Source organism: Netta rufina (genome assembly GCF_964035555.1).
Source record: "Netta rufina genome assembly, chromosome: 2".
NCBI lineage: Eukaryota > Metazoa > Chordata > Aves > Anseriformes > Anatidae > Netta > Netta rufina.
The window spans coordinates 104,504,763-104,526,531 of record NC_140124.1 but is presented as its reverse complement, the minus strand read 5'-3'; the positions used below and the strand labels follow the sequence as shown (position 1 = coordinate 104,526,531).

General features: G+C 37.4%; 1 protein-coding gene across 2 annotated transcripts in view; it reads left to right on the top strand.

The window, feature by feature from the left end:
• The window catches only part of GNAL (G protein subunit alpha L), a gene marked incomplete at its 5' end in the record, with an annotated part of 193,484 nt that overhangs the window by 119,556 nt on the left and 52,159 nt on the right, over positions 1–21,769 (top strand). For both annotated transcript variants that reach the window (XM_084281821.1, XM_084281822.1), the window contains one exon: positions 16,763–16,860. In XM_084281821.1, coding sequence (XP_084137947.1) covers positions 16,763–16,860 — 98 coding nt within the window. The remainder of the gene's footprint in view (positions 1–16,762; positions 16,861–21,769) is intronic.

The window sequence follows — 21,769 nt, the reverse complement described above, 5'->3', positions numbered from 1 at the left end:
GTATTTGTACTGCTCTGGGCTGCAAAATGTAACATAAAATCCAGCAGTATGCTTAACCTACTCACGTTGAAAAACCTCTGAAAGGGCGTTCTTCAATTTCTGTCCATAGTTCACATACAATCAAGATTGTAGTCATACAATCCAAATAATCTCTATAAGCAGGTATTTACAGTAGTATACTGTACTTCTAGCAACATTATTTATTGCTTTACTGTTACATTATTACTTGTCTGTTATTCCTGTTAAATAATAAAATAGGTGTTAAAAAATAATAAATTCTAACAAATGTGTAGAGTGCATGGTCCAAACTGAGCAGGAACTGAAGAAGTAAGATTGGGCAATAGAATTGACAGAATATTTAGTCATTTTCAGTTAAATGATAGAATAGTTAATAAAGTCAATAATAATACCCAGTTTTCCCCTCTTTTTGTCATTTCTGCAGTGATCCAGATAACAAAAAGCTTACTTATTTTTTTTTTTAATAATTTATAAACAAAAGCCTCTAAAACAGAAAATTATTGAAGAAAGGGCAAAAGCATATTGTATCTCTTTCAGGAAAGAATTAGGCTATATGCTGGCAAAGATGTATTGGGATTCTACTGTATACTTGCCTTGACTCACTGAGTGATTTAAACAAGGTACATGATCCTGGATAAATTTAACCTTTAAATCCGAAAAGTTAGCGAAATAATTTAATGTAGAGCTTCCATTGCAACTGAAGTGCTTTGAGACCTGTACTTAAGATTCATTTTGGAAGTGTACACAAGTTCTTACAGTTTATGCTTTGTAAAGTATATTGGAAAACAATGTTTTTCCATGAGATATCAGTGCAGAACTTATTACTTGTTATTTAACTTTCATTAAAAAAGATTGTTTCTTCATACATCCTAACAAGTCTGTGTTGTAAAGCCAAAGAGAATGGGATCAGTTGTCCTGTTAGTTAGGGCAGTATTTGATTTATCTCTAAACCTTATCTCAGGTTTCAACACTAAACCAAGTCTAAGTGTAGTTTCTTCATATGCTTCCAGCTGTGTTTCCCTTGGGCACAGTCTTTCCTAGCCCAAGCTTGGACACTACATCCCTGTTGTGTCCCCATCACACTTGGTACATTGGCCCCACCTGGGCTTCCTCACCAGGATGGAGGCTGTTGCAAAGTTGTCTGTGCAGATCATTGTCTTTCCCAGGGCAGCAGCCCTTGGGAAGGAGGTGAACATTTTGGCCAAGTTGTTTCTTGTGGGTATTTACCCCATAGAGCGGGCATGTGCCTCTAGGGAAAGCCATCTTCTGGCTCGGGCATAACAGCATGGGAGCCCCGGAATAGACAAGAGGTGCCAGGTTTGTTCTGAAACTTCTTATGGAAAATTCAGTCCACCCACAAATCAAGTGCATATTTTTCTTCTAAGACTTTTGAGATGTTAGCACTGACACTAAATACCCTGGCTCTGGAAGAGCAATTGGAGGCTAATATGCAAATAGATATGTTAATCATACATGTGCTAATTTTAAAAATGTGGTTTATTTTGGTTAGATTTTTATTAAGGTTTGGTGACTACCACTATGCAAAAGATGAGGGAAACATTTTCAGATTGAAATGCTTTCTTTTATCTGTTTACTTAATGTTTTAATGAGGGAGCTGGAAGATGGATGTGAATATCTCTATATTTTATAACATCTAATCTAATGATATAATGATATAGCAGCTGCATTCTGTGAGGTACGTTAGATAATCTGCAGGTTTTCTAACTTAGTTCCTGGAAATTTTATCTTTCATTCTGCTAAGAACATTATGAGCAGATATCTTTACAGCTGCTGCATGGGAATACAGTGTGGTATAGTAGTAAATTACATTTGGGAGTTGCTAATGCAGCTATAAATCTGCAAACAAAAAGTTTCTGAGCCAAAGCTTTGACTGCATTTTAGAATGTACCAGATTTATGCGGGACAAAAAAAAGGGAAAGGAGTTTTCCATATATAGAAGAATGCTACAATTGTTTTCAAAGTTGCCATTGGAATTTATTGATTTAAATTAGTGATAATACATAAAATTTAATAACAGGTTTAAAACTTGCTTACTGTAGATAATGATTGCAAATCTAGAAATTTAGAGAACTAAAATTTAACAAGGACCATTTGTTGTATACTTAAAATACAAAATTCTGTAGGATTAATGGAGGAGGTTGTTAGATATCACCATTTCATTGAAAAGTTTAACTAACCATTTTGTTGTAGTCATAGGGAGCATAAAATATGTGGAAATGTGATATCAATCAAATTTCTTCCAGGAGTGTCTCCACTTGTCTCTCAAGTTAAATGCGTATGTACTTGCTAGTGTATCTTTGTTGATGGACCCATGTAGCGTAGATGTGTATTCTGACCCAAAGAATTTGTCCATCGCATAGTCATGCTTTCTTTTTGAATTACGCAATTAAACAGTCAGAGACTCACTCATATCAAGTATTTGTGTTCACACTAGGTTTTTGCTCTTACACTGCAGTTATGTTTTAGGCATGAGTTCTTCAGACGCCGGTCAGGGGTATTCTAGTAAGATTTCATTATATACAACTTTTCTCTCCCTCCAAGCAAAATAACAGTTTACACCTATGCTGGTTTTTGTTTCTGTTTTTGACACATAAAAACTCTATTCTTGTAGTGATTAGGCCAACATAGTTGATGAGTTACCTGTCAAAGGTGTACATTTTATTTCAAAGTTTGCGTCTATTTAATAAAACTCCATAGTACCTTCATTAGGAACTTAATGTAATTTTCCTTTTGGAAATGTTTAGGTAATTCAACTTACCTGAAACCAGTTGACGTGAGCCACTTAGCATTTTTGATGAAGTTGGTTCATTTAGCTGTCTAAACTCTGACAGTATTTTAGCGAGAGACTTTATAATTTGTATAACAGAAGTGTGGCAAATTAAAAAATTCATACTCTGGCTGCCTGTTGCTTCCCCCCCCAAAAAAAAACAACAACAAAAAAATGAAGTGGCTCTTGAATCCTGCTAGTTAGTTTACCTCAGTAGAAGCAGGTATGTTATTATGTTTATCTTGTGACTTGCTTCTAAAGGGAAAACCAATTTTCAGTATTCTCTTGATAATATATATTTTTTAGTTTACTAGCTTGTACCATTAGAAATAACTCTAGTAATGAACCAGGCTGTAATTGTACGTTAAGGGACTGTCAACAATGACTTGTAATTTACAAGTATATAATAAACAGATACCATCATAGATCAATTATTGACAACAGACAACTATGTTTATTTATGTTATTTTAAGGGTTTCTTTGTGTAAATACATTTTATCTTGGAAGGCTGGGGGGTCAGGGGAGATTCTGTTACTATTGATCAACTTGGGCAGTATGATTGCTCTACTAGAAATGCAGAAATAAAGTATTGATAGAAGTCCATGTCAGTCACCATAAACAGAAATATAAGATTTCTGTTGTATTAAAATGCTCTTTTAGAAGCTCAGTGTTTTAACTAACCTCTAATTAATTGTGCAGGGGGTACTGGCAGTCTGCTGAAGCTGTGTTGAGGGGACAACTCTGCCAACCTGCTCATGACCAGCAAGTGATGGTACTTGTCCAGGGGCTATTTTCAAAATGTTAGTCTACAAGACTCAACAGCATGCAGACTGTCGAGAAAATAAATTGCACTTTCCTCCAGAAGAAATTGGGGTGGAATTGAGTCGTTCCTTTTGATGGCTGTGTTAGCTTTGACACAGCACTAGCATTTAGGATACAGCCTATACCACAAGTACGTCAGTGCTTGAAAAGCCTTGCGTAATCTGTTGTGACTGAAATCGCTGGCTGGTAGAGCCTTGCATAACGCTTGTGATTTATGTACTTAAATAATAAAAGTATCTGAAGGTTCAAATTAACATCAAGGTCCCATTGTGGCACATCCTCAGGAGCACAAAAGCAAAATGTCTTCTCAACCTGCAAAGGTAAGAGGTCTGAGGCCTACACGTGCTGGGTGCAGATCCATTTTGTGTGTGAAGCCGTGCATCGCTTGAAGACTGGGTTTCCTATTAGGCACTGATCGTAGACATTAAGAAGCTGTAAATCATACAAATACAGTACACTGAAGATCCGATTTGTTAAAATGCATGCCTATTCTATAACAGATTTCCAGTTTCTAAAAAATGGTAAGATTTAGCTTATATTTTGTAATTATTTCTGAGCCATAAAAAACATAGTTGGCATAAGGGATATAGGTGCCCTTTGGTTTTGAATAGAAAAATCACAGAACTTGATTACATGGCTCATTATTCTGACCTGAAGAGCTCTCTCCTCTTCATCCACATTTTATTATAGCTTCTTGTAAAGATTCCTGTGTGGAAAAATAGCATCCTAGCAAAAGGATAATAGGCAAAAGGCTTTATTATTTAGTTCCTATTTTAATGGCAGTGTAAATACAGCTTCAAAGTATGTTCTTGTAAAAGCAAATTGTGAAAGCTAAGTTTTTAATTGAATTTCCTCATCTTACAAACTGAGCATTCACTTCTGATGTTTACATACATTTTCTTGTTTAACTTCAGAAAAGATCTATGATAGGAATAACGAAGAAGGCTCTTCCCATAACTAGTGAAATTCATTTCAGCTTGGAAAATCGAAAAGGCTATGGATGAAAAACAATGGGTTGGGGTTACATAAAAACAAAGCGAAGTTTGGGTGTTACTTCTTTCTTTAGTTAAAAGTAACTACTGATGATTTTACTGTCTTCAGTTCTCAGAAGTTCATGGATGTACTCATTGAGAACTCAAAGGCTACACTCAATGATGCTCCTGTTTTTAGTATCCTTCCAGGAGACACTTAGAGAGTCAGGAATTGCCTGTATGCATTCATATCCTAGCCATATTTTCTCTCTCAGTCATTCACCAGGAAGTAAGAATGGATTTTTCCTAGAAACTTTGCTGCTGAAAAAGTTATTTCTCTGTTTTGTTTTTGAGTCAGTTTGTTGGGTTTTCTAACAGAAGGCAATAATGCCCGTGTCTGAATTGTCTTTGAATTGTTTCAAGGCATTCCTCACTGTTTGCACGTATCTGCCTGAGGTTTTCTGCCCAGGTCCAAAAAACAATTAAATATTGTTGATTCACATTTTTATTCTGCCAGATACTATACTGCGTAGCCCATTATTCTTCATGTACAACCAGCCATCTTGCTGTTGGTGCTGTGGTGGCCCTGCTGGGCTCTTTGGCACAAGCAATACCTGAAGGAAGCTGGGGAAGAAGGTGCTGGGATGCTCCATGGGGACTTGCACGGTGGTCTTACCTCAATTACTGCAGGAGTAATCCAACAACGACTTCAAACAGAGAAGTTTTGTGTTTTACTTCAGTAGGCAATGCTTCAGTTGATAGAAGTGGCAGATTTTAATTAATCCAAATAAATTTATTTCCTACTATTTCTGAGATGAGCGTGAATCATTTCTTTCTGTTTAAGGAACTGTAGTAATATTTGCCTTCTAAAATGAGGGAATTACCTGTTTTTATTATTTCATTCAATTCAATTATTTTATCTTATGCCCTTGCTTCAACATCATGTGCTGAGTGAGATTCATTAACAGTTCTTTGGCAGTCACAAGACACTGATCATCTGTTTACAATATTGATCAGCTGCTTTCATGTTAAATTACATTGGAAGTGAGAAATAATCCTGCAGTGAATAGTAAACAAAGGACTGGTAAGCAAAGCAAGATGCTTGCTTAGGCTATATAAAATAGGATTTTCAGGTACCCCATAAACTTCTGCATCCTAATCAGCTCGACCCGCGTAACACCTTCCAGCTCTGAAATTAAAACAGAATTTCCCATCCACAAATATTTCATTCTCTCTGGTTATCTATATTCTTATGGACACAGATACGGATTCATATTCCTATAGATACAAGTTTCTTTTAACTTCCCGCTGTTCTTCTGGGCTCCTAGGAGGTGGAGCAAGACATTATTTTTGAGTTGCGAGAATATTTATGGGCTAATAAAAAATACTTGGGTTTTGAAGCCTCAGGAATTTTATTATTATATATACATTCTTTCTATATTACATATAATGGGATATTATATAAAATAAATATATATAAAATAGCTGAATTCCTTTTAAATTAATCTGAAAAGGTTGAGTTCTGGGGCTCATCAGCACTAGAATTCATTCTGGAATTTTCTGAACATTTATTTAAAATGTGGCCAAGAATTTTACAAGTTTGTGTTATTTTTTCAGTGCTTTACTAAGAAATCTTTGTCTTAATGACTAATTAGATATGTTGCAGTAGTTCAGCTTCTATGAAAATTGTGAGTACTTACCTTCAAATAATGGGGTTCCTCCTAAGTGTGTTGCTTTCAGATAGTCTGAATTGCTAGTTCCTACAGTTGTATCCATAGTCTTTTCCCCAAATAGCTCTTTAAAACAACAGAGGTCAGATAGAAGAGACAAAAAGTTTTTCATTTGGATCTATTATTCAGGTATCTGTCTGTGGTTGTTAATTAAAAAAAAAATAATCCATTTGCTTAAATTCAATTTAGTTTAGTCAGGAATATCTAATAAGGCTTTGTAATTCCTTTTCCTGCTGTTACACATATTTCAGAATAAGTAACTAGCTGATGAAACTAGTCAGTCTTTTGCATATGAATGAAGGCAGGGAAAGAAAGATGAAGTTGAAGAATATAGATAAAACTTATGTGGAAGACTAGGAGGCTAAATAGATCTAGCAATGGTGGACTGAGTTTTCCATTACTTTCTGATGTAATTATGAGAGTTGCTTAAGTTGTGCTCGCTAGTCACATGATGCTGCCAGCATTTATTTCCGAATCAAATCTATAAAAGGAAATGAGAGTTCTCAGTCCTTGCAAACCACTTGTCTGGTAGGAAATCACTTACAAATAATAAAGTCCATAGTGGAGGATGAAACAGTTCCGTGATGTATGACCTTCAAAACTGGCTTAAGGAAAACAGTTGAAGCTGTGAGGAGTAGAAACTTCTCATACCGTCAGGATAATAATCTTCAGGCTTCTGTTTTTTCAGTTCGCTTGATGGTTGTCCTCACTATGAAGCTGTATTTACTGAGCCAGCAGGGGTTCCCTGTGGGCAGGACAGGCAAGCTGCCTGGGGACACTGCAGAGCTGACTCCCTCAGTTTTGTAATCCACTGGTCTGATTTAGTTGGGGTTTTCCCAACATCTGAGTAAAGAAAACCAAGACAGATTTGTAAGAAGTGCTGAGAGCACCCCAGGAATAACTTTCATTGGGGTTCTCACCTCAAAAGGTGTCAAACCACACATTTAGCTTCATATCTTCAAAGCAGCGGCCAGGAATTAACTACACAATTTTCTCTGCTCACTGAAATAACAATCCTCCAGAGGATCTCAATTTTTTGTACTGATTCTTGTGGAAGTGCATTGTGGCATGAAAATGACAGCTGTCTTACTATGCAGCTAATAGAAACTGTGATCAGGTACAATGCTTCTCAAGATTAAAAACCATACAGGATTCAGATCTAAGCCTGACATGTTAGTCAAAGATGTAAGTTATTATTATTACCTTGTATTCCCAAAACAAAAATATTCCTGATGTGAAAAACCTGAAGTTTACCAATTTTTAGTAGATGTTTTATAGCAGTAGTGACATAGTCCCTTCATCAGGAATTGCAGAATTCTTTGTTCGAGGTCACTAAGTAAACATTTTATTGACTTACAAGATACCAAAGTATCATGTTCATTATAGTTTTTTACACAGAGGCCTCGAAGCTAAATGATTACAGAAGGAGAAGCGATAATAAAACCACTCCGGGTTGCTTTGCTGTCCTCTACTCTGAACAGACTCCACTAATTTTACATTATGAGGTGAAGATTCAAATTTTGACATACAGAACCTGTAGGCTTATGCAACACTGTTGTGGTTTTCAATAAACAGTAGGCAAACATCTTCCAGTATATATAACACCTGAATTATGTTTTTCAGTAATTTTTTGAGTTTGAAAGGTCAGTGTCCTACAAAGAAATGTATGTAATCAGCATTTCAGTCACAGTGATAAACTACCTGCTAACAAAGTTGTGAAGTCATAACATATTTCTGATTTTTCTGTTCAGTCAGTACTGAGAGATTTTCTGTGTTAAAGAAAATACCTTCAAGGAGAAGACCATGTATGAGCTTTGCATCCTTGGCACAACACCTTTTTTAGGCATTACATACACTAACTAATTTGCTTAAATTGTTTGTCCTGCTTTCCTTTGTAGAGGGCTTGATGACTCCCCTCAAAACAGCAGGTAGGCAAGGTGGTTCAAGGATTCATGATGGCAGACTTGAAAGTCAAAATACACAATTAAAATGGAAGCTAGAAGATTGATTCAGAGGTGGTTGTTTTAAATATGATAAAAGCTTTTTTTTTAAACAACAACAAAAAATATTTAATAAGTAGTGAAGGAAAAACATGGAACTGCACTTTGACAGAATTCTTTGAAAGAATTCTGCATTTTTAACCTCAAAGCCTATCGTACCCACAGTACTGGCCTCTAAATATTGATGTAGTGAAAACACAAGATGATTATTTTACTTTTGCTTTTGCTAGCATGATCTGAAGAATTCTCAGACCTCTTCTAGTGTTTGAGAGCATCTCTTTTGACACATTTAAGTTATGAGAAGTAAATGTTTCTCGAATTTAGTAGACAAGTTCTGTGATCTATGAAAGTGAACTTGTTGATTTCTATAAAATATCATGGCAGATGGAACGTGTTTCTAGAAGGCAGAAATAGAACTGCTCAGGCAATCAGGCTGATATCCTAACTGTACACACTTCTTGGAAATGGAGTGTAGAGTAAAAGCTTAAAAGTCAAGTCACAAAAATAGTTCAAGAAAGGGACTTAAAATGTTCTGTGTTTGTTGCACTCTTGGTTTTTGAACACTGTCAACTAGCTCTACAATCATAAATTTTCTCTAGATGCAGCACTATACGGTAGATACATGAAAATGGTGCTTTTATATGTTTATAAATGCTGTTTGTTTCCCCAGATTCTTTCCTTACACTTCCAAGTTAGAAAAGATTCTCCTAGAAGTTAATAAAGTGATTTTGTTTTCTTGGAACTTAAGGTGCACCAACACAAGGTTTTTACTGTGTTCAGTTCTGATGAACAGCAGTTTAGTGCAGGCTGAGCATGCTTCAAGGCTGTCCTCTCCGTCCTAAAACAGGCAAAACAACTCCAGTGAACAGGGAGAGAAGGTAGATCGGGATGTATTACTTTTTACCTCTCTTAGATGGATCCAAACTTAGGTTTTGGAGGAGGGTTAGAGGCCAAACTGCTGATTTGCCTATCAGAATGAGTCACCAACTCGCAAAGGAATTGCATTGATTATTGCACACCCACAAATTACAACTGAAAATATCTTGCAGGGCTGGAGGTTATACTTTCCCTAAAGGTTTCTGTACAATTAACCTACTGTAAGTGCTGGTACTTTAGAAAGATCTGAACCAGACTGTTAAGCATGGTCTTTGCATGCCAGTTGACCACTCTCACATGGTTTCAAGCGTTTCTCACACTATCTCTTGGGTGCTAATGAAGGTTTTGATGCCACTGCTGTTGGAAATATTAAAGTCATGTCTTCCACTTCTGTTTTTAAATTGCAATTCTGTTTGCCTGTCTTTGTTATGGGCATTCAGAGTTTGAGCAGCTGCATTTTCTGTACCTGCAGCAAAACAGTTCCCTTGTTAAGCAGAGTGTTTCATAAAGGATTAAGAAGTGGAACTGGCTGAGCCATAGGGAACACTTTTGTCTCATAAACAAGAAGCTGATTATCAAGAGACTGTGCTTGTTTTTGGAAGAGGTAACTGAGCAGGCTCCCTTCTCTCTTGGGCCTCTTACCTGCTACCTTACCCCATAATTTCTGCATTAGGTCCATTTAAATTTTTCTATTCCTACCTCTCTAATTACTGTTTGTAAATTTTGGAGGATGGTGAGTATTTTTAATAGAAGATGAGTTGCTACACTTGGCACAAGCAAACTAATTATAATTGGAGGCACTGGGGCAAATTATCTTTAACCATCCATTGTGGGTTTCTCGTAACATCAGCTAACAACTGCCTCAGTTAAACACTGGGTTATGACTCAAGTTGTGTAGTTGGACTCTAAAAATTATGATTGTCTGTGCAACTCCTCTATGTATAAGATTATGCTAATAGTTTTTAGATTTTTATTGTTTTTTTTTGTTTGTTTGTTTTTCTGTACAGTCCTGTAGCATCCATAGCAGAGAAGCCCAGGCAATGGAAATAAATACTATTTTTAAAAAATTGTAGTACAGGGTTCAACTCATCTCCTTACTGTCTACCTCATTTCTTGCACAGGGTAGATGGTGTTGGCTGCCTAAAATACTTTTTCCGATTGTCATCATTCATGTGTTACTCCTTCAAGTTTATTCACTCAGCAAGTTTCCATTATTACATTTATTCTCTATGCTCTTTAAAATAGATTTATTCTTCTGTGCATGCTAGGAAGTCTTAGCTGCTGGATTATATTATGTTGAGATGTCATGTATATCTTACAGAAAGATAATTGTATGTGATATAAACACTTTGAGAGATTAAGAAACTACTAAAATACTGTCCTATTCAGAGATTAAGAGATGTGTATATAGATAAGCATGAAGACAGACTGTAGCAATATCCGATGTGTATCAGTAGCCTCCAAAGGCAAAAGTCCTTTTGGTTCTTTGAGCATATTTTTAGCTCTCTAATGAGTATACTGGTCAGGATGTGTGTTTAGAAACACAGAGAATTTCTCTGTTGTTTTTCTTTTTCCCCTTCATTCTTAAGTTATGTCAGAGAAAGTTTAATTTCAAGCACAACCCAGTCAGAACAGCAGTGTTTTGAAAGTTTGACTCCAAATGCACAAGCCTTTAATTAATGGGAAAATGAACATCAAGGGAAAAGAAAAGAAAAAAAAAAAGTGGGTACAAGAATTTAAATTTAATTTGCCCTTGTCTTAACCTGAGTGGCTGAAAACTGCTTTCATCTGCATATTTTGCAGAAAGAGAACATAGTATAGTGGCTTACAGAGAGTCTTGGAGCTGCAAAAGATGCTGCTTCTGTTTCTAGGTTTCATTTGGCTGAAATAGAATATTTTTTTAATTGCTGTTCTGGTACTTTACATGGCTTATGCTGAAAAAAAAAAATAACAAAAATAAACGTAATACCAATGCACTAATCTGATTTATGGCATCTGTTGCCACTGGAGCGGCGGCAGACCGCTGCTGCGACACCCAGAGCAGCCATGAAGCATTCTGGAGCTCAACTGAGCTTTCTCTCCCCAGGGCTGGGGTCCCCATCGTCTTCCCACAGGCACTGTATGGAAAAGGGCTTCCTCACAACTCCTGGAGAGGTGGAGAGAGTGCTAGGCTAGTCAGCTCTCCCACACCATGTTGCCGCCCATCCTCCCTGTTACAGCACAGCATCCTGCTGCCTGCTTAGTGCTGAAGGGACCAGGTCCATTCTGACCTCAGACATAGGAAAGGATGGTTGGAAAGATCTGGTTTGGACTGCAGAGCCAAGTGCTTCACACGTAGCAAAGCCAACTGTAGCTTCCCTAAGCGACCTTAATTTGACTCCTTAGGGCGTCATCCCTATGATATCAGCTTTTACATCCAAAATAAGGAATGTGGTTGCCCATCAGTTGTCACTCCATTCCCCAAACCCTTCCTACAGTGGGTGGGTGAGAGGGGCAGTGCCAGGGGACCAGGACAGTGCAGGGACCGGGATAGGACAGCCTGCATGCCCGCGGCCCCACGCCTTGAGCGGCACCACCTGGGGTAGGCCCTGCTCAATAGGGCTGGCAGCAGAAGTCACCTTGTGCTGCTCGTGTCTGGGGGAGGTTGGGGTGGGAATTGGTAATGAGTCACCGAGTTTAGGTTTTCTGCGGTTAAGCACCTGAAAAAGAGAAAAGTAGTAACTGAAATTAAGAACCGAAGTGGCAACTGCATTTCTCACCCGCAGTGGCTGAACTGTGAAAACCTATAGTGCTTGCTACCTCGGTTGCACTTGTTGACATGCTGATCAGATGGGTTTAAACTGTAGTTTAGATGAGAAATTACATCTTAGGTCTTGCGTCTTAGACCTGAAGCCTAGGAAAATAAGAGCATGGGTTTGAGTTCGAGGGAAATCAATCGTATTTCCTGTTTATCTCACAAGATGTTTCCAGGTTTACAAGATATTAACAGCCGAAATATGTGGAGTGGAAAATATAGTGGAGTCTTCCACATCCCGGTTTCTGGGAGACTGAAAGGTGACATCAGGATAGCTGGTAAATGTATGCTCCATCTGGAAGTAAGACAGGAAGGAATCTTAATAGAATAAAAAATTGTATTACTGACCTTGCCTGAACTTACGTGGTTTGTAAAGCAATTAGACGAAAAGCTCTGTTTCCAAAATACATAATGTTCTTGAAGATATGTCATTGTTTAATCTTTACTAATACTTATTCCTGATTTAGGCAGCTGAAAAGTGAAACAATTTCATTTTTTATCTACTTGAAAAATTTTTGTAGGAGTTGTAAGGAGGAGGTTTCTAAGGTAACCTACCAATAAATAAGTTTATTTCCAAAATAAGGAAAATAAATCTCAAGAACATACTGTAACTTCTGGTAGGACAACGTTGAAAAATAATGCTTTGCGACTTAGCTGTAGTGCATCTGCATTTGTTATCTGTATTGGTTTCTTAGAATGTTTTGTATAGGAATATATTCCCCCCTTTTTTTTTTTCAGTCTAAAAGTGTCCTCAGAACTGGGTAAGCAGAAATGCTTCTTCAACACCTTTTTAAAATGTAGTAAAAATATGATACTGTTTCTGTCAGTGACATCAGCTCAGGGTGTTTCTTAAACTTACTTTATTTTGAAAAAAAAGGAATCAGAAACTGTTTACATCACTTCATGATTTTCAGTTGATGTGTGAATGTTTATGTATAGCAAAAATGATATGCAAGTGAAAAAGAAGCTCCAAAATGTGGGGGTGAGTTTTTTGGACTCTGGGAAAGGGTGGAAATTTTCCAGATAAATTTTTATTAGTGAATATTTGAGGTATTGCATATCACATCTTCTTTCTGATCACATCAAAGTTTTGGTGCTCGTATGGCCTGATGATTGCTATAAATTTGTGGGTAACTGGTGTAAATTAAAGTGCGTAAGGTAAAAAAGTATCTGTAATTAGTGAGTCCTGTTGTTCATGATACCCTAGGCATCATCATTTGCTTCTAATGCTCTAATTAGAATACTGTATCAAATATATATATATTTATATTAATAGGTGCAAATATTTATATGCCACTGTCTCTAAGGAAAACTTTAGATGGAACAACTCTCTTTTGTTTTGCTTTGTTTTCATAGACATGTCACGATGTAGGTGTTTTTCTGCTTTGAGGCATAGTACGTTATTCCTGGTTCTCTTCGGTATGCTAAATATTTTTGGTAGATCTTGGTGACTTTGATCTGATAGAGGTCAGCTGCACGTGTTTGCAAACCGAGTGCATCAGATGTCCCTGGTGATTTTCCATGTCGCCGTTTTATGTTCCAGCTGAGGTTTCTTAAAGGACCTGACCCTTGACTTCTAAGAACTTCTGAATAGCCACTTTGTAGAAGCCAGCACCCTTAAGAATATCTTAGTTTGGACATCTCGTAATCCAAGATGCTAAGGTCACAATTTACTCATAAAATCTTATTTGTTTTGTACTAACCAAAGGTAATACTTTCTGTGTTGTTCCCCAGAAATGTTAATCAAAAAGCTTTAGCCCGTCTTCTTTTATCAGCTGGAACAAATCTGGTTTCTCCATCATTTGAATGACCCAGGACAGAAGTTGCTAAATGTGGCTGCTGCTCTGAGTAGATGTTGTCCTGTGACGGAGAGCACGTAGAGTCCAGGCAGAGCAGATAAATTTGTGGCATGCATGAGCATCGTCCTGCGTGCTTGTGTGTGCAGTGAGAGCCTTCAGCAACTAAGGAGGAAAGAAAGTGCTGAAGAACTTAAGAGAAGAGAAAGGGGTTAAAAACGAGTGTGAAAAGTTGGATCATGGTACTTGGTGTCTTGAAATGAAGCAGGATTTTTCTGGAAAGCTTTAGTCACCTGGGAAAGAAGGATTGGGTAGCTGTGTGGGAGGCAATTTGCAGGCAAGTGTACTCCTCTGCAGTAGATCGGTACATTTTAATGAGGTAAGTATATTTGCTCTGTTTTATAGGATTTGCTTTGGACTAAAAGTCTGGAAGTCATTTTAAATAGACTGCTTTGAGATATAATGGTCAGGTGGAAATATTTGAAGCATATAATATGGAAGCCATGTATTTACAACATATTTGTAGGGGCTTAGAAACTGTGTTATTTTCACCAGAAGATTGCCTCTTTTCCAGAAGAGTTTAAAGAGTAAATAAAGCTTGTATAAAGGATGTAAAAACAGAAGTAAAGTCAGAAACTCCTCTAGCTATTGAATTTCATTTGTTTATTTATGTACTTATTTACGACTGCAGCCATCTCTCAAACCATACCACCCTGTAGGAAAGGAAGCTTTCATGCTAGCATCCCAGACCTCTTCCCATCCCCATCCTGTAGGGCTGAATGGAGCCATTTTTTAGATGCGGGAGCAGTTCCCCTCGGGTATGGGAACTCACACCACCGGTGGCACCGGTGCATGGCGAGGAGGGGAAAGCAGCACCATGCTTGGCCCCTGGGGTCAGCAGCAAGGAAACCCCTCCAGGAGGGAGCACCGAGGTGGTACGCTGCCACACACACACCCATCCGAGCTCAGTCCTCTTGCCCTGGGACCCTCCTGCTTACCCAGAGCACTTTCTTTCCAGTGAAAAGGCAGTGCCTTTGTTTAGACGAAGCTGCCAGCAAACATGCGTTCAGTTAATGAGCTAAATATCAACCGAGCAGAAGCTTCAAATTAAAAATGTGTTCCGCATTTTCTGGTGTTTATCATTTTGACTTTGCTCCACTCGTTTTGCCAATTCTTTTCTTTTTCTTGCAGCAGCTTTCTCTTTTACATTTGTCCATTTTGTCCTATTTATTTAGTTTGATAACTTGTCCTTTCTTGAGCTTGTTTTTGCTTTCTTTCTGCTGCAGGAACAGAGAGTTTATAATAGCCACAGCCTAACTTCAAAAGGTGGATCTGCAGTGTTTTAAACAATCATTACATAAGTTGTTAAAATAACAAAGACAAAATAAACATGTCCTCATCACGATGAAGAAATAATTCCAAGGGCAGTATAAGCATCTGCCAATCTCCAGTGATTCCTCTTTTCTTCCAAGACTTTCTGGTGAAGATTTTTCATGCCTGCTTTAGCATGTCCTTTTCTCTAACGCTCAAAGGCTTCTGAAAGAATGGATTTTTCTCTCTTTGCATATAACTGGGGGAAACTGGAAAAAAAATAGAAAGCATTTAATTAGTTGCTCATGTTCAAAGCTTAACTAAAATTTTTCGGTATGAGCTTCTTCTGCTCTGCTGAGAACTCCAGCAGCTCACAACCAGTTTGTGAGGAGCACAGCGTTACCTCTTGTGGTACACTACAGAGGTGGGGTTCAAGATAGGAAACCCATGCAGAGGAGAAGTAAAGTTACTGTGCTGTTGAGATACTTTGCTAGGAATGTTGTTTTTTTGAGAGTTTTTAATCCTAACAAGGTTGGCATGAGGGACTGGCAAACAATTGCAGAAATTTCATGTATTTACCAACAGGGTTATGAAGTGAGTAGTGGTGCTGCACCCGTTTTACACAGAGCTAACTTGAATTGTGGAAGAGCGAAGCATTTTGTTAAGTTTCACAAATTTGTGATTGACCAGAGGTCTCTGGTGATTTGGTAGATGTGTTAAGGTGTTAAGAAGTTGCGAACAACTTCTGTGTTTAAATTGACACAAAACGTTAACAACTCGGTTTGGAAATTCTTTCATTTATCTAACCATGCTTCATTCAATTTGAGAAAGATCTGGTTGGAAAAACTTGGTTATGGTTTGGCATTCCAGCAACAATTTAACAGAAAGCTGACTCCCAGCTTAAAAAAGAGCTGGAGTGCATATGGCCCTACGGCCAGAGCTGTCGGGCAGAGTCCGACCCATCGTTGTGCACCTGCGGGCTTCGTCCAGCTGAGCTACAGCCTCCCCATCACCCAGGAGGGTTGTGATTCCTCTTTCAAGTAACTCTGAAATAAGCTGGCCGGCACATAGTTCTGGGCTGGGTTGCTTGGGATAGCCAGGAAAAGTGTGTTGTGCCAGGCCGCTGCTCGGAGGAAGCGGTGTTGAGCAAAGGCTCTGAAATTCTTGCAATTAAATTATGTTGCATGAGAAAATACTGAACAGCGGAGAGTCGTGTTTTTCAGGAAAAGTTACACAATCTTTTTAAAGTTACAGACTGGTCTTTCTCTGAGAAGCTAGTGATTATAAGCTGAGCAGCTTTTTGCACCACTTTCATGCCCTTTCCATGTCAGAAACATACATTCAGTTAAAAAATAAGTGAGCATGCTTCTGGGTAATGGCTGTACTTACAGTATGAGTACTCTGAATTTTGAAGACAGTCTTGATTACATAGCATGTACTGGGAACTGCCAGCAACCATATGTACAGTATATTTTACTACATTTTTGCTAATGAATGTGTGTTGTGTTTTTTTTTTTCCTTTTCTTCTTTAAAGATGTAATTTCTCATTCCACAAAATTTCCAAGCAGGAAGGCTGGGTGAAGGAGGAACAAATCTATGTTGGGGATTCGAAAGATTGAGAAATGTTCTCTTATTTGTTGTATTTCCAATTTTCAGGAATTCTTTGAACATGCAAAAAAGCTCTGGGATGATGAAGGTGTGAAGGCATGCTTCGAGAGGTCAAACGAGTATCAACTGATTGACTGTGCACAGTAGTAAGTGTTTCTTTCTATTGAATTAATAGCCAAGAATGTAATCTTTTCTAACAAGTTATGAAATATATTTATGTTTGCAAGATCTGGGTGTTTGGCAATGCAGCAATTAACATTTTATTTCTCTGTGTATAGCAAAAGTAATTGATGGCTTTATCATAGCCTGTCATTATTACACACCTAAATATTCTGCTTTAGATACTTTAATACTTTAGGTACTTTTTAGATACTTTAGATACTTAATAAAGGCCAATATGAAAGGAAAAATCAAATAAGTATCTGTATCCCCTTTGAAATACATTTACACAGAATAATTTTGATTGAAACTGTTAAGTTTTAAAAAGTTAGAACCAATCTAAGGAAAATGCTCTGTTTTAAATTCTATGACCCAGTGCTGAAATACCTCTGTTTTTTTCATATTTCACTAAAGCTTCTGAGATTTTTACCTAACAGGATGCATACCTCCTTTACTATTGTGTCTCTAGTATATTCTCTGGGAAAAAATGATAAGCACTATTTCATGCAAGGTAGTAATATGTTTGTTATTCTCTCTTTCATATCAATCAAGTCAAACAGTACATTTGTGCATAACAGTAGTAATCCTTGAACAGGTTTGTCTGATTGGGAGTGTTTGGAAAAGAGATATGTAGTAGCTTGTGAAGGTGCAAATCATAAATACGTAGTACATTGATGAAAACAGATTAATCAGGAAGTAGTACATTAACGTGCCAGGGCTACAAAACTCCGCTGTCCTTAGTAATAACCCAGCTCTGAATTAGACTTTGACCAAAAATACACATTTCATGTGAACTGCTATTGCGAAAATGTGTACTCTTACAGTTGCTATGTGATTTTGGGTTTTCAGAGAACACACTCCAGTGTGTTATGATTTGTCTAATTGGCAGTATGGTCAGCAACAATACCGCAAGTCTGTTGTAGCACTCAGTGTTTTGTTTTTCTGTCCTCTCTGCTCCCAGGGCCTAGGCTCAAGCAGAGAAAATGGGCTGTGTAGCTAAAGGAATTGTCATGCTTCTGCCACAATGGGGAATTTCGGTGCTGTGGGTTGTATTTTCTTTTCCCTTATTCCAGATTATTTTGGGGAAAGAGAAGGATCCAATAATGATTCATCAGCACATGGAAGCGAGGGAAAATTGCATATGTGTAGGAAATAACTCATTTGACCTCAATGGATTGAGCTTACCAAAGCTCAAGCATTTGCCTTGCAACAGTCCAAGCAAGCAATAGTTCTGTATAGTAAAAAAAAAAAAAAAAAAAAAAGTTGTCCTAAATTGTGGTTGGTGGGTGTCCCCTCCACCCTTGCCCACTGCTACCGCCATGACCACCATGGTACAAATCTGAGCTATGCTTGCTGAAAAGTCCAGGCTGACTGTTCTATTAATACACTCAAATAAGACCTCAGACCAGTGAAATAGAATAATGACATGTATTTAAAGTAAATGAATATAAAGTTTACTGTAATGATCAGTAAAGACATGTATCTCCCAGTCCTGCTTTGGAAAAAGAGACTTTTAAAGGACCCAGCAACGATACTGGATTATAGTATTAATGGCACTGTATTTTCCCTTAAAAAATGGTGCCTAACTACAGATTTCAACAAGAAGGCTGTTTCATGGTACATCCAAAAACAAAACAAAAAATGGGAAAAATGTGGGTCTAGAATGAAGTCCACTCTTCTGAAACATAAAATTAAATCCCACTACTTTTTTTCCTAAAAGCTTGAAGGAAGATTATTGTTATTTTTTTTTCTGTATATTTTTTCCATCTCTTTCTTTTTCTGTTGTCAAGGTCATTCACTATTGTACTTACCACAACACTTGCATAGCTCTCCACCTTCAAGACAGTTTATGAAATAGTGTTTAATGCTTAAATATCCTTTAAACATGTGTGCTTTATATTTTGTGATCTGCCTGAAAATGTAATAGTCAAGCAATTCACCCACATTTTCAAGTGTTCAGTCTTCGCATGGAGACTTGAAACTCAGGAATACCAGTGTCATTGATCTGATCTAACAACCTTTTCTTCAAAGGTGTTGACATTAATATAATGAAGTGTAATCTTAGAGAAGATACTAAAAATGCACCCAGCTTTTATCTGCCCCTCCATCATTCCTTGAAAATCAAAATGGTACTAAGAGAGTCAATGAAAAGGAGATTTTCAAGCTGTTGTATCTTTGCTGCATGCTTGAGTTTATATATTGCACAGCAGTAGTTGCTTTACCAAGAACACCTCTGTGTTAGCATTAGATGGATCTTACTCAGAGTGCTGAGGTGAGGTCAGACCTGTAGCTGAAGCATTTGAGACTGGGTTAGAAATACAATACTCATAAGTACGGATGTTTTCTTATGTGAGAATACTTATGTGAGAAAACGTGTAGAGAATACTGACAGTGAAGGTGCTGTCCTTCTGGTTCAGTACAAGTGGATGACCTTTTTTTCAGAACCTGTCCATGGTCACCTTTAATGGGTGAAGAACAAAGGGGAAGGAGCACAATGCTGATGCACATGCTTACTGGGTATTTTTAAATATCTACATTGTTTTCATAGCACAGGCTTTGGGAGAATGCATCTCAGGCTGTCAGCTAAATCCCAATCTCATACCTGTTAGTTCAGGAAGAACATTATCAGTAGGTCACTAATAATTTCTCTGCTTAAAAGAAAAAAATCCCAATTTGTATTAAAAATACCGTTGGATTACAAGTTGGATTGCTGACTTGAAATACTGAAAAGCGTTATTAGCATATTATGAAGTCAGCAACCCAGCTTCCTGACTGTTAAATGAGTTACCACTACAGTGTATTTTAAAAGAGTTTAATTTGGCTACAATACTTAGCTTCTCTGTTTTTAAAACTTAACTTAATTTTATTACTCTGGGAAAAATATTTTTCTGGAAAGAGAGGTAGTAGGAAGACACAAAGGCAAATTCTTTATTTACATTGGGCCATGAAAGTTGCTTTTCTATTATCTTTAATGCCTTTTTAAATTACCAGGATACTGATCCTCCATAGAAGTGAGAATCAGGGCCTGCTTGTCATCAGGGTCATTTTAATATTCTGATGTGACTGCTGCGTACATCTGCACTTCTTAGTGTCATGCTAGTACATAATGTGGTATTTGTAGCAAATGTGAGTCTGTGACCAGACAGGAGGTCAGACATGGTGGCCTGACAAGTGTAGATATATTATAACCAACGATCTGAATTGTTCTTCATCACTAACCACAACTACATATTTACATATTTACGTAACTCTTGCAGGGGTTGAGAATATTGCACTGCTATCAAACTTTTTTTTTTCCTTAATGACCGTCATATATTTCTTAGAGCATAGTATCATAAAACCAGCAGGTTATTGTATGTCCTGTCTTCTGCTTTAGTGTTTCTTTGAAGCTAAGTTTCAAGTTTCGTTTCAAAAATTGTATTTAACTTACTTTGGTTATCTTTAACCTACTTTAAACTGCTGTGATTATGTCTGTATTCACATACTTTATATTCAGCAAATTCTAGCTCTGTAAGGGACTCTCAGATTGTGCTTTAGTGTTGTTTTAGCACAGAACTGTCTAGCATATAAATTGTAGACCAAAATACCTTCATTAAAAATTTCTTGTGATTCTGGAACAGTTTCCTAAAAGCTAAATAGTTTTCTGTAAGATTAATACAACTCTTTTTTTTTTTAAATACTGTATTTTCTTCATACTTGTTGCTTAATGTCAAATTTTATTGTATCCATGGAAGGGAACTGCCTAGCAAATTGCCTTGAATATGGAAGAGATCAACGAAAATGAAGGTCCAATTATGGTGACCTTTGTTTAAAAAAAAAAAAAAAAAAAGACAAAGAGTTGGTGAGTTGATTATGTGTCTTCATAAGCATGTTTGCATCTTTTAAGAAAATTAATGTCTGTGGCAATGAAGAGGCATAAAACTATTTTACAAAACTATTTTACATACCATGAGGTAGAGTTACAGATTATTACTGCCTGTTTGGTAATATGCATGTAAGTGGGTTGACTTCATGCTAATGCTAGTTTTCTGCATTCAGAGTCCCTTTTCTTCACTGCCAACCATACTATGCACTAGTTGGTGGCTTCTTTAGCAATCCCAGAAAAGCTGTTGCAGTTACATTTTGCTTGGAAACTAATACATGTGTCTAATGACAGCAGTGAAGTTGAAGAACTCTTCAGATCGTCAGTCAGCATTGGGGAACATTGGGAACAGTCTGGTGACATACATCTGTTGTCTTGATGAAGTAAAGGTTGAGTTATCTTAGTTTTGGTTGCTAACATGTCAGTTTGCTCAGTTGACCGGGTAAAATTGGTAAATTGGTTGCAGTGATAAGACATAAGGTGTGGGGATACTACAGCACCTAGGCAGTATCAGGGAAAGATAGTGGTTTGTAGAGCAGAAGAGACGAATTAGGGAGAAAAAAAAAAAAAAAAGCAGAAAATCTAATTCTCTTTTTAGGTCACATACAGTTTGCTCAATGCATCTTTTCAGGAAAAAAAAATGAAAAAACTACTTTAAGGTTTACTGGAAACTTCCAGAGTTTTATTTTGTCTCAATGCATTCACACAAAATAGCTGTGTGTGTGTGTGTGTGTGCACGTGTGTGGGTGGCCCTAGCTGGAAATGTTGTACTTCGCTCGCTGTATTCCTCTGTTTAAGAACTAAACCAAGGGCTTAAGGGAGCACTGTCCTCAGCCAGTAGTTTATCCCCATTTGACTACCAATCTCCTTTCCCTGATAAAAAACGCCACTCCTGATATCCTCAAGTGTGAAGGCCTAAATTGGTCTCTGTACAAACATTTGTGCTAATAAAACTTGATTATGCAAGTTCTCAGAAAAGCAAACACAAGGGATGTGAACTTGGCCAAAGAAAATTGATTTTATATTTCAGCTAA